Below are 14,373 nucleotides of genomic sequence, written 5' to 3' on the forward strand. Positions count from 1 at the left end.
TTGATAAGAGAGGGGATTAAGGGTTATGGGGAGAAAGCGGGAAAGTGGAACTGAGCAGCGACAGATCAGACATGATCTTATTGAATGGCGGGGCAGGCTCGAAGGGCTAGATGGCCTACACCTGCTCCTATTTCTTATGTTCTTAAAGAGCTCATTAGCTAAAATGTGACACTAATTATTTTTACACCAGAGATGCTCTGGAAAAGGTACTAGTCCATCAGACTTATTGCAATAAAAGAACAAAAATAAATAAGAAAAGGTGTTACTGGATGATAGTCAAGGGTGTGACTGACAATCGGAACTGGTTTGGAGGATGGTCTATAAACATCAGATTGGGTGAACACCTTAAACAACTGGTTTACTTCCAACAGTTTGATGCCTTATTCTATTATATGTGAATATTATTGTATCCTTTCAGGTGATTTACAAATAAATACTTACTTCTCTTTCTATTTCAGCCAATGACTTGATTGTTATGCCCATTAAATCAACTGGTTGCACCTGAAATCAAATTCAAAAATCAAAATGATGTTAACAAAATTCAAAGCAACTCCAAAGAGCACAAAATTATAGCTAACATTAATTTTGATAAATCACCGCTATCAAACAAAGGTTATTTGACAGACTAAAACCTATGATTACAACCAATCATTTTATGCATGGATGCATACCTTTTTAAGATTCATGACTAAGTTTCTCTTAGTTGTTCTTTCAACAAGTCTTATTTATTTTATTCATTCTTAAACACTATTCTAAAATTTTACTTGATAAATCAATTAGTTGAGATACTTCTCTACTTGAGTGCTGTGTTCTGCTCAGTACCAACTAGATTTGCGTTTGGTTAGCACCGTCTACATACAGAAGCATTTCAAAATGCTTCAGAAGGGGGAAAAGGGCTCTAATTTTTGGGGAGTTACGAGAATTAGATGAAAGCCAGGTTAAAAAGACAAGTTTTAAGAAAATTTAAAACGAGAAATGAGTTTGAGAAGATATGATTGCACTGGAGGGGGTGCAGAGGAGATTCACCAGGATGTTGCCTGGCCTGGAGTATTTCAGCTATGAGCAACTATGGTAAGCCATAGTTGTTTTCCTAAAGAGCAGACAAAACTGAGGGGGACCTGATTGAGATGTACAAAATCATAGATAAGAAATGCTTCTCCTTACTAGAGGCATTAATAACCAGGAGGCATAGATTTAAGGTAAGGGGCAGGAGATTTAGAGGGGATTTGAAGAAAAATATTTTCACCCAGAGGGTTGTGGAAATTTGGAACTCACTACCTGAAAGGCTGGTTAGGGGCAGGAATCCTCACAACATTTAAACAGCATTTTGATGAGCATTTGAAACTCTATAGCACACAAGGCTACAGACCAAGTGCTGGAAAACAGGCTTAGAATAGATGGATGTTTGACACATTGGGTCAAAGGGCCTCTTCTGTCCTATGAAATTCTATGACTGGAAACTTCAGCGAGGAACTATAAGAGCAGACAGCTGAAAGGACTCAATCCAAAGATGTGGGACTTTTTAACAGATGGAGAAAGGAGGAGTTGCATATCTGCACAGAATCAGAGTGCTGGAAGACATGGGAGAAGATGAGAGGTTGGAGGAAATCGCAGAGTTATTTGGAGTGAAGGTTTGGAGAGATGTGGTTTGAGTGTTAAGATTCTAAATTCTCTGTGTGGGGAGATAAAGAGGTCAGTAAACAGGGGAGATGAAAGGTGAGCACAGCCAAGGCTAAGTCCAGATGGGACAGAAAGAAATTTGGATGAGTTGGAGTGCGACAGTTGGAAATTCTGTGGCTGATCAGCAAGGTGTCAAAAGAAATGTCAGCTTACAGCTTGCAAAAGTTTGGATAAGAGTTTTGGCAGCAGTGGGATAAGAGAAAAACAAATAGGAGCAGGATTAGATCATAATGTTCCTTGAGTCTGCTCTGTAATTCAACATGGTTTTGGCTGATCTTCTATCTGAATGCCACGTTCCCATCCAGGCATATGAAGCAGGGATGCTGGCCGATGTTATAAAGGCAAATAAATAGTCTTGATGGTGAAGATATGTTTTTTTGTTGTTCATGGGATGTGCGCATCACTTGAAAGACCAGTATTTGTTGCCGATCCCCAATTCTTTGAGAAGGTGGTGATGAGTCCCCTTCTTGAATCACTGCTGTTCACATGGTGTAGGTGCTGTTAGGGAGGGAACTCCATGGTTTTGACCAGGATGCTAAGGTGGTCAATATCTGATTCAGCTTGAATGAGGTGGGGGCAAGAGAGTCAGCAATGAGGGAAATGGGGGTGGCGAATGGACTCAGCAATGAGGAAACTGAAAATATTGGCCTTTGGTCTTTGTGACATTTAATTGGAGGAAATTCAGTCTCACCCATAACTTTGCATCAAACAGGCACTTATGGACAACTGTGACATAAGGAAAATAGTGAAGAGAAGTTTGCCAACAAAAATACAGAAGTAGAGTCTGTCCTTAGAAATGCTGTCACTCAGAGTAGCAGATATGGGAAAGAAAATATCTATGAAAATACTGCCCTCTCATTACTCTCCAATGATGTACTTTGTTAGAACCCCAAGCACTATTTTGAAGCTTTCTTTGCAATATTTCAAAACAATTAAATTAATTGTGCTTAAGCTTGAGTTGACAAATAACTTGGAATCTCTAAAGTAAATACATTGAATTACTATGCAATGTTCAGTCCTTATTGACAATTATAAAGTGATGGACATTTAAACATGAAATCATCTTCAACCCCTCAAACAAGTTATACAGCATTTACAGTTTTGCTGATAAATTTCTATTGAAAAAAATGGATTATTACAAATTTCTTTTCTATCCCATTACAAATTCCCCCAAAATAAGGAGGAACTGCTCCCACTCATGAAAGGATTGAGTGGGCACATATTTAAGGTAACAAAGCAAAAATAACATAAGGATAAAGCTATATTGTGCAGTAAGTAGTTGAGGTCTGGAATGCACTGCCTGAGTGTGTGAAATCATAGAAACCCTACAGTATAGAAAGAGACCATTCGGTTCATCAAATCTGCACCAACCACAATCCCACCCAGACTCTATCCCGATATCCCTACATATTTAACCACTAATCATTCTAACCTACGCATCTCAGGACACTAAGGGGCAATTTTATCATGGCCAATCAACCTAACCCGCACATCTTTGGATTGTGGGAGGAAACCGGAGCACCCGGAGAAAACCCATGCAGACACGAGGAGAATGTGCAAACTCCACACAGATAGTGACCCAAACCGGGAATCGAACCCAGGTCCCTGGAGCAGTGAAGCAGCAGTGCTAACCACTGTGCTACCATGCCATCCACAACTTGTGGTGGAGGCAAGTTCAATCAAAAAATTCAAAAGGGAATTAGACTGTTAACTGAAAAGGAAGACTGTGCAGGGCCAAGGAGAGAAGGCAGGGGAATGGCACTAAGTTAGCTTCTCATTCAGAGAGCCAAAGAAGAGACAATGGGCCAAACGGCCTCCTTCTGCACTTTAAAAATTCAGTGATTCTTATCTGTGCATTCAGTATAAAACAGTGCATACAGTGATGGAGCCAAACTCCAAGAAGAAATAATGATTATAATTTATATTCTTTTACAACGCTAGATTAAATTTATGCTAAAACTAAATCAAGTGGATTTCAAGATATGCTACAATTATATAAAAGGAAATTTGAAATGTGAAGAAAAGCACTTTGGAGTGCAGACTGTGCGTGCTTGAGAATGCCTGCACACACTGTGTTTAACTCTACCCACAATGATAGAGGCCACAGCAATCACAAGCCTCTCTCATCTGGCATCAGACCATCTCATTACTTTTTTTTTTGAAGATATGACCTTTACATAGTTAACAAAATAATTTATTGCTCAATGGAAACCACTTCAAGAGTGGAGTCTATTTTTATGGTCTAAAATATCTGCACTTTGAAGATTTCAAAACCAGTAAATATGCTGTTATAAATTCTTCGTTTTCAGTGTTCCCTGTCCAAAGCGTTGCATGAGCCACCTGTAATTTTCAATCTATTCATTTTCATCATACAGGCTCACATTCAGGCACCGTTAGGCATAACTTTATGACAGCAAAATATTGAGATTGGACAATATTTAGTAAAGGAATATAATAGCATTTAATGTTTTTCAACAAACTATGGGAAGCATTTGAAATGGCAAGTGCTGGAAAATGATGCTTGAATAGCAAAGTGATTGATGGCCGGCACAGACTTGATGGACTGAAGGGCCTCTTTTTGTGCAGTAAAACTCTATGACGCCATAATACAAGAACATAATGCACACATCTCTAAAATGATTTTCACCTCTATAGGTCATACAATAATTAAAACTAAACCATAATTTAAACTGAAAAATCCCTCAATGCATTTTTCTTACGCGACCACCATCTTAATAACTCAATTTGTTCATTCAATCTTCCCCACTGTTAATATCACTTTTCACTTGGTGTTGATTTTGTTAATTTTTTTTAAGCAATATTTGTTACTCTGGCACCCAGCAGAGATACAGCTGTTGTTTAATTAAGATTTAGCACGCTCTCAAACACTCCCAACTAGATTATGGGTAAGTCACCGGACAGCACAAGCAAAGCTGATCCAGTCAAAGTCTCAAACATAGCTGATAACGGGGCAGTATAAAATTAAAACTTTCTGCTTTATAGCCTTTGCAATTGATTCAGTATTTAAGCGAAAGGAGCGGATGGCAAATTCCTGCTTTAAGTGCAGTAGCTCCAATATGAATATCCCATTGCATAAAAAGCACATGTTCTTTAACAAGTGAACAAAGTCGTATTTCCTTGTTTATTTTCAACATACTTTGAGATTCTTCTATATCACACGGTATGTCTGCAAATGGCTTTTAATAAATGGTGAAAATTAAAACTTAGGTTTGTAATTTGCCTCTCAGCTTTGAAAGAGGAAGAGTGTTTTGGTGATAGATACTTACAGCTTCGACTGCACTGGAGAATTTTTCTGAAATCGTGAAAGGCACACCATCCATTGCTGAAATAGACACAAAAAGATAATTATGTTTGATTAAGCTCATGTATTTGAGATTGACTAAGCACAGGTCTGTATTGAAATAAGTTTATTCACAGCAAAAGCATCTTTAAATTAAATGTATTGAGCTACTGAGGTTTCATCAAAATATACAAAGAACAAAGAAAAGTACAGCACAGGAACAGGCCCTTCGGCCCTCCAAGCCTGTGCCAATCATATACCCTAACTTTAAAAAAGCCCTCCGCCCTTACTTGGTCCGTAACCCTCTAATTCCTTCCTATTCATGCACCCATCCAGATGCCTCTTAAATGTTGCTAATGTGTCTGCTTCCACCACATGCTGCGGCAGCACATTCCAAGCACCCATCACTCTGAAAAACCTCCCCCACACATCTCCCTGAAACTTTCCCTCTCTCAGCTTGAGCCTGTGCCCCCCTGTAATTGACACTTACACCCTTAGAAAAAGCCTCTGAATATTTGCCCTGTCTATGCCTCTCATAATTTTGTAGACGTCTATCAGGTTTCCTCTCCGCCTCAGTCTTTCCAGGGAAAACAGATCTAGTTTAGTCAACCTCTCCTCATAGCGAACACCCTCAAGACCAGACAACTTCCTGGTGAACCTTCTTTGCACTCTCTCCAAAGCTCCTGAGTCCTTCTGATAACGTGGTGACCAGAACTGCACGCAATACTCCAAATGCGGCCTCATTAAGTTTTTATATAGCTGCAACATGATTTCCCAATTCCTGTATTCAATGCCCCGGCTGATGAAGGCAAGCATAACATATGCCTTCTTAATCACCTTGGCCGCTACTGTTAGGGAACTGTAGACCTGCACACCCAGATTCCTCTGTATATTAATGTTACTAAGGATTCTGCCACTTACAGTATAATTCATACGTAAATTTGATCCTCCAAAATGCATCACCTCACATTTGTCCAGATTAAACTCCATCTGCTATTTATGTGCCCAAGTCTCCAATCTATCTATATATCTTGTTGTATCCTCTGACAATCCTTAGCACTATCAGCAATTCCACCAATCTTTGTGTCATTGACAAACTTACTAATTAGGCCACCCACAATTAGGAATGTGCAATAAGTGCCAGACCGGCCAGTTATGCTCACATCCCTTGAATGAAAACCCCAATAAAAGAAATATTTTAACTATTTCAAGTCTCTATTCATAAGATCAGATAGATATATTTTTAAAAGTGACTGAAAAGTCAGCTTCATGCATTTTTTTAAAAAATGGATAAATATTTTTCTTTAATTATTCAGAACTGTTTGCAGATAGACATCATTAGCAGAGAACCAATCAAATGTGGAGTTGGAGCTTATAGTAGCATGATCCATGTATTATTCAAATATTAAACCTGCTGGTGCAATTTATATAAAACTGCAAAACGAAACATCAGATTTCAAGAGATTTATAACACATCAAGTTACTCCAAAGTGGTAAAGAACTATGATTGTTAGGATTATAAATTACATACCACTTATACAAAAAAAAACTTTCAAATATTGCTTCTTAAACTTTCATTGTCTTTTCTGTATGAAATCCTCATCAACGAAAACATGTTATGCCTAAATATTTATTAATTGCCATTTAATAAGGTCAAATGACAAAAAAAATTGAAAGAGCAATGACCTTGATAGGCGGACAAGAGTCATAGATCTCAAGTAATGCAAGTCCTATCAAAAAATTAATGATGCTATTGTAGAACAATGTATTAGGAGACCACCTGCATATGAAGCTTGTCCCTCAAGCACTCATTAGCCAGGAATTTAATAAGAGTTATTGGGAAATGGCCAAACTTTTAGATGGCTAGCATGAAAGCTTTCATTGATGATTTATGAGTTTATTGAGTTTCTCCCAACAAGATTTTTACGGTGTGAATGACTAAATGTCCCAGAATTTTATATTGAACAATAAGGCTGGATGTCTGAAACTACTTAAAACATCTCAACTCTAATATTAGGCTTCTATTTACAGAAATAACACCCTGTGCGATTGTGCAAGGTGCATGCTGAATCTCACAATCTCTCCAACATGAAGTACTGCCTGATTGACTCCCTCCATCCATAATTATGAATTGGATCAGCTCAATAATTTCAGCTTTTTATATATTCATGTTATATAATTTGCTTACGTGCCTCGTTTTACAATTGTTTCAATGCTGTGGCGCTGTTATTGCAAAATCTACTAATGCTAACATTAAGATGAGCAACTCTTCGTCTAAAATGGAAAATGTTTCATTCTTTCACAGTTCAGCACACGTAAGGAACTATAGAACAGAAAATAACTACTTCATCGAAATGCCTGATCAGTTGCCATCATAACATTTTGCTCACAATTCTAAGAGGAGCAAATTCACACACTGCCAAATGCACACCTGGACAACAGTCATGCTGCATTTAGAATATTCTGCTTAGTTGACAATAAGGCAGGGATTGGCAACCTGTGAAACGTGTCCAAACTGGCTCATGAGACAATCACTCAGTTGAGAAAAGCCAGAGCCGCAGATCAGCTTTAAAAAAACTGGAGCCATAGAATCCCAGTGTTTTTAAAGCTGGTCTGTCAGCACCAGTGTCAATTTCACTGGGTTGCTGAGCTGCTGCCTCCAACCTTCATGCAGTAACATGACTCCAAGTGTGTTTTTGGAACACCTGTCAGAAAACTGAAGCTGCCAACAACTGAGGTAAGTGAAATCCCTGTGGAGGTGTGCATGTGTGAAGAGGGTCGGTATCCAAATACATGCCAGACATTGGAAAACTCAGCAAGAGACTGGTGAACTTTATGGTAATAATGCACTGAGACTTTATAAATGTTAAAATGTATTATCACACATAACACTAAATTAGAGTGAATAAACAGACTTTTTTTATTCTTTCATGGGATTTGGGCATGGCTGGCTGACCATTTATTGCCCATCCCAGGTGCCCTTGGAGGGCAGTTGACAGTCAACCACATTACTATGGCTCTGGAGTCACATGTAGGCCAGACCGGGTAAGGATGGCAGATTTCCTTCCCTAAAAGGCATTAGTGAATCAGATGGCTTTTTCCAACAATTAACAATGGTTTCACAGTCATCAGCAGATTTTTAATTTCAGATTTTTTTTAATTGAATTCAATTTCCACCATCTACTGTGGCGGGATTTGAACCCAGGTCCCCACAACATTAGCTGAGTTTCTAATAGTCTAACGATAAAACTACTAAGCCATCGCCTCCCCTCATCACGCTAGTTCTGAAGGTTGCTGAACCCTACTACAAAGGTATAGTTTAGAATAAAGTATCATTAGCACCAAATGCAATTTAAGTTTAGGATTAAACCTCATTAAATTACATTACTAGATATATCAATATTTCAGTTTGACCAATCTTATGGAATTGGAAGTAAAGGCAACAGATAATCATACTAAGGATGCAATGGAAGAATTTGTGCCCAGAGTTATGGAAAAGTGATCAAAATAATGAGTTTATTTTCTACGCACACTGCAGTACCTTGATCCACATTATCCTACATAAAGCAAGGACATTAAACGTTAAACAAAAATGTGAAAAGCCGGTGAACCAGTAAACAGGGCAAAAAGATTATGGTGATAAAGTAAAAGTTTTTAACTATTGGGACTTATCCAGCAGAATTCTGCTTGCACTTATAATTATTTTAGTCAAGCACTAATACATGGTGCATTACAGTTAGTTCATTCACCTAGCACAAAGGATGAAAATAAGGACATGCCACAGGCTCGCCACTTTAATTAGCATTCTACCAAACAAATGAGCTTCAACACAGCTGTAATTAAACAGGGCTGTAATTAAGTATATGCCCTTTATCATAATGATCATGGTTAAAAATGGCAAGTAGCATGAAACTGTATTATTAATCCTGTAACCTCACACTGAAATGAGTGTACATAGAAATCAGCATGTCAAGGCTGTCAAATTTTAACAGTGTCTTTGTTGACAAAAAAAACATACATTTAGAGATAGTTCATTGCATTTAGATCAACAAATTCAGCAACTTGAACTTTTCAAAAATAAGGTATAATATTCAAGTCTGATAGAAAATCTCTAATAGTTTTTTTTAAAACTTGAATATGGCAAAATTCCCAAGACACAATGGAAGAAAGCCATTTATTTTAACCAGTTCAGAAGTGCAGACAAAAAAAAACGAACACAGTATTTTTATCTGAATATTCAGATAGCTGCCCTTTCTGCAAGACAGCAGCACAACTGGCTGTGTAAAACATCAGAGACAGAGTGGAAGGTTAGTATATCACCAAGAACCACCACAATGCACATACATCTGTTCAATAGCCATCAGGTGATTGTGTGAAGTTCTGGAGAACATCACCCACACCCACTGCTCTCAAAAACCTGAGTGCTAGAGTTAATTATATGGCTCTATTTAACACGATAGGAAATGTACTTAGATAATCTTTTCAGTTTCAGAATCCTTAGTGAACGGAGTGCAGCACAAATTCATGAGAATGATACCATGAGTTAAAGGGTTAAGTTGCAATGACAGGTTGCATATATTAAATTGCATTCCATTGAGTTTAGAAGGTTGCAATCAAGGTATTTACAATGACAAAACAATTTGATGGGGTAGGTACAATTATACAGGTGGGGAAATTCCAAGACGTCAGTGACCAAGCTTGGTTATTGAAGAGTGAAATCAGGAGCACATTTCTTAAAAAACATACATACTGGGGAATTCTCTCCTTCAAAAAGCTGCGGATGAAAAGGTCAATTGAAATTTCCAAAACCAAGTGATGGATTTTTGTTAGACAAGGATGTTGAAAGACATGTAGAGAAAGAGGTAAAAGGTAGTTGAGGTATAAATCATTTATGAATTGACTGAATGGTGAAATTGACATGAGGGGCTGAATGGCCTACTCATATTCCAGTGTTTTGAAGAAATAAGTGAATCAATGGGAAATGCCTGTTATCCACATTCTGACTGCAGTAAGTTGAAGATATATATTACATATATAAACACCAGGTTTTCAATGCAACTGCGCTGGTGATGTGCAAGTATACTTATCAAAGTAAAAGCTCAGTGTGACAACCCTTCTAAAACAGAACAATAGTTGTTTGGGGTTACTTAAACATCAATAACTGCAATTTAGAAGACAGAGAGGGAGGAAAGGAAGAATGTCTGTTTTGGAAGTTAAAGCTTGATAGGACCAACACAATATCAAATCTGAAAACATGAAATCCAGAACTTTGATTACATCCCATCAACAGCTTACGCTACCATATTTTTTAACTCTGCAAAATATTTGAAAAACAGCAGCACAAAATTTTCATTTGCATGCACTCACTTGTGTCATTGGACATTAAGTCATAAAGTCCATTCACAGTTTTAAAACTAAATGGGCAGAACACTTCTATTTTTCTGCTTCGTATTACTCAATTACAGAAAATGTTTTAATTATGGGAAAGTCCAAAACTATAGGTATTAAAAGTAAAAATAGTGTTTACAAGTTGCTACCACAGAGTGGCTGACGTGAACATGTGTATTTAAGGAGAAGTTAGATAAGTACATGAGAAAGAAATTGAAGTACGCACTTATTAGATTAGATGAAGTCTAAGGTGTAAGGAGTCTATCTGGAGGATACACCCAGTCCAGAACGGTTGGGCTAAATGACTTCTCGCCTGTCACTTGTGTAAAGTTTATTTAACTGTATACAACATTCAGTAATTAATTGCAACCATGAGAGCTGAGTGAAATTAAAAATTAAAATTTTAACTTTTTAAGTACTAAAAATCAATTAAACTCAAGTTTAGAAATTATTCTCCCTAAATTATGCTAAACAGGAATTACTAACCATATAACATGCATATAGATATACAGACTTTCGTCCTTCCAATATTAAGTTATCTTTGGCCTTTTTAAACAATTTAGGCAAATTTGTTTACCCAACCATTTATTATAAATGCAGCTAGAAAAATGCAAACATGCCTTGCTGAGCTATTAATATTTTCCAAGCCAGTCTTAATTTCAAATGGTGTAAAGCTCTGATGCACTCCTTTAAAACGTGATTACTGAACATTGTAAACAATGAAAAGCAATGCGTTTTCCATTATTTAATTTAAAATGATGCAGTGCAAAATTATAGTCATGAATGATGGAAGCAAAGAACAGACTCAGCAAAGCTACTTTTGGATCATTGCTTTATTAATGGTAATGTCAGTAAAATGAAAAATGCTAACATTGTCATGTTTAGCTACCAGGTGTAGATGAATTGCTTCTTCAGTACTCAGAGGGTTACAATTCCACACAGCACTGAACACTTCTATTGTTGTACACAGAGAGAAATTCTACACGTCTACTGAAGGAATTCAAGTGCAATGCGTCACAAATTCCTGCACTCAGTCTCTCGTGCAATGAAGTGCAAAATACAGAGTTGCCATCCAAAAGTTAAAACCTATTAGCTTTTTGAGCTTTGGGCAAAATTCTCAGAGTTACACATTCATTGATTTTTTTTTGTCTTGTAGAGATTCATAGATCTGTATATTTACAACATTTCATTAAAAAAATGAACAGCTTGATTAACATCAGTATTGTTTGCAAAAACAAAGTTGTGTTTTGAAGTCTTTAAAATTTGACCTTTTCTTCTCCCCAAATATAAAGGCACTAGTATTGCAAGGACATTGGTCCTAAAATTAAGTTGTCAAGTATTAATGTACGAATGTTTGATCTGTTGGTTTGAAATTCCCCTCTGCACTATTTTAATGGAGGTGTAATCAGTTTAACATAAATGGGTTAATGCCTCTGTTAAAATAGCAGCGACGATCATTTCAGAAAAAATGCATTAAACACTCGTATGCCGGTTTCCTACAGTATAATTTCAGGGTCAAAGCTTTAAGTAGCCACTTACTGCACAATTTCTGACATAAAATTTGAACCCTGCATTCTCACTAATCTAGCTCATTCTTTACGTTACCTTTAATGAACATATACTTGATTGGTTTACCAAGTAAAAGCCTCGTTTCTCGAACAGAGTTCAGTGATATAATGGCTTATCGCGCCACTTTTTAAAAAGAAATCCACAATTGTTAATTTTGAAAGTTGACTATAGAATGATACCATAAGATGGAATGCCTCCTAAATGACAGAATACATTATGCAATGTTTCTAGTCAAATTGAAATTCAGCACATAAACCACCTATTAATATTTTTTTAGCCTAACTGTATAATAAAACAGTGGAAGCTGCTAACACAATGGAATGAAGGATGCAAGTGTTTAATAAGCTTGTATCATTCATACAGAGTATGATTGAAACATAAAAATTCACCACAGGTCATCCAGTGCAACAGATAATCCAGCCTCCAGCAACTGAACTGCAAATCAAGACAAGACAAAAGAATAGTTGTTCCCCCAGATAGCTTTTTGAATAAAATCTATATTTAAAATTGTAGGTGACAGATATTGGTGCACAAATCTACAAAATTCCTGAGCATGATTTTAGATTAATATCCTTGCATTTTGATTGCAGTAAACTGCAACCCTACTGCAATTAGCAGCAATCTAATTAAACTGTTTTTTAAAAGAAGGGATTACTTCAGTAATCTGAAAAAAAAACTATTGAGCTTATTGATTGGAGCTTTCTAAACACAAAAGTATAATAACAGGCAGTTTACTTAGCATCAACAACCCTGCTTGTTTAATAGCTCCAGGAGACCCACATTGAAATTAGTTTATGTACTGCATCCTGCCACTTTGCATATAAAAATTAAGCCCCTTGAAATTACAAGGGCTAATTAGTTAAAACCATATCAGAGAACCAGTTTATTTTTTTCCCCTCACTGCTACCCATTGGACCTGAAGCACAATGCTGTGTGTAGAAGTTCTCAAGGCCCATGAGGGGAGCTGCTGCTCCCCAACCCAATAGATTGCTGTGACATGACAAATAAGCTCTGGCCTGACAGCAGCTCCAAGACATATTGTAGTTTATTTTGTCGTTTGGGCTTGCCATCTGTGCCATTCCAACTGAGGCCGCCTTTATACACGGTTCCAAGTGCCTTACGGAAGTCCGCAGTCCCTGAATAGCTCCACAGCCAAAGCTAGTCATTAGTCAAATTGTCTAATGAGAGGGAATAAAAATTGCCCCCTATCCTGACAGGAAAAATTTTGGTGTTGCTGAAGCTTGTGACCCGTGGTAGGAGAACTGATGATAGGAAGCTTCTATTTTCAGATTAGTTTAATGACTTCTGCTCCTTATGATAATAATATGGTGCTGTGGACATGTATCTTTTGTACAGGGATGATAATGTACATCTAACCGGCACAATACTATGTAATCAATTCAAGAAACACAAAAGAAAAAAAAATAATTTTTGCTGCACTTCAGTTTTGCACTTGAAACTGGAAAAGTGGTGAGCAAAATGAGCATTAAAAAAGTTTGACGTAAATTAAGTCTTTGCAGAATTTGCTTAAACGTTGACTTCTTGATTATTTAAGTGTTTCGAAATGCACATCCTTAACATTTGATCTTTTTTTGTTACTAGAATCTACAATTGCTGGGATGTCAAATCAGCTTCTCTTCATTCAGTCACACATTTAAATCAGTACTTGCGTTCAAAATTTTCAGATGCAAATTAAACAAAATATTGTGTTTTATCAACAGAAAGATCACATAAACTCATGGTTTCGAACACAGTGGGAGAGAAGCACTTGTTCTGGAGTGCACTGTGCAATCAATGGTATGGTCATTTGGATTAAAGCAAATTCTGCAGCAAAAAAAATCTATGATCTTTAACTCCGAGATCAATTTGCAACTGCGCTTCAAATCCCAAATGCAAAGACCAATTGTTTCTCTCTCAAATTTATACAGTGTTCAAAATAAACATATTGGCTCGCATCTCGAGGTGGACAGAAGTCATTAAACTAATCTGAACACAGAAGCTTCCTATCATCAGTTCTCCTACCACAAGCTTCACCAAGATTTTTCCAGTCAGGGTAGGAGACAATTCTTATTCCCTCTCATTCAGTAGACTTACACTTGCTGAAAGAGTTTTGCACCAGAACTTCTTGTGACCAGAAAACCGCACCAGGTGACATATCAACCAGGGCAAGCAACTGTGTACCCCCTGCTCTCATCAAACTGAAGAATTTTTAACTGTGACATTGAGTTTGAACCAGAAAAGCTACCTAAGCATAGTTAATTCAGTGCCAAATAATGGACCAAAAGCAAAATATAAAGAGGGAAAGCAATGAAATTGAGAGAAATGGGTGAAATTGGCAGAAAGGAAAATTAAAATTAAAATGTTTAAATTTAAAAAACTCCAAAAATTATTTATATTTTAACAAATGAGCCTCCACAACGGTAAAAACTAATTTC

General features: G+C 37.0%; 1 protein-coding gene across 9 annotated transcripts in view; it reads right to left on the reverse strand.

Moving 5' to 3' along the window:
• The window catches only part of mvb12ba (multivesicular body subunit 12Ba), a 159,499-nt gene that overhangs the window by 33,994 nt on the left and 111,132 nt on the right, over nt 1-14,373 (reverse strand). For all 9 annotated transcript variants that reach the window (XM_080212253.1, XM_080212245.1, XM_080212246.1 and 6 more), the window contains 2 exons: nt 4,968-5,023; nt 442-501 (listed from right to left, as the gene is read on the reverse strand). In XM_080212253.1, the coding sequence (XP_080068379.1) occupies nt 442-501; nt 4,968-5,023 (116 nt within the window). The remainder of the gene's footprint in view (nt 1-441; nt 502-4,967; nt 5,024-14,373) is intronic.

Source organism: Carcharhinus amblyrhynchos, chromosome 25 (genome assembly GCF_965287045.1).
Source record: "Carcharhinus amblyrhynchos chromosome 25, sCarAmb.v2.hapA, whole genome shotgun sequence".
Classification (NCBI taxonomy): Eukaryota; Metazoa; Chordata; class Chondrichthyes; order Carcharhiniformes; family Carcharhinidae; genus Carcharhinus; species Carcharhinus amblyrhynchos.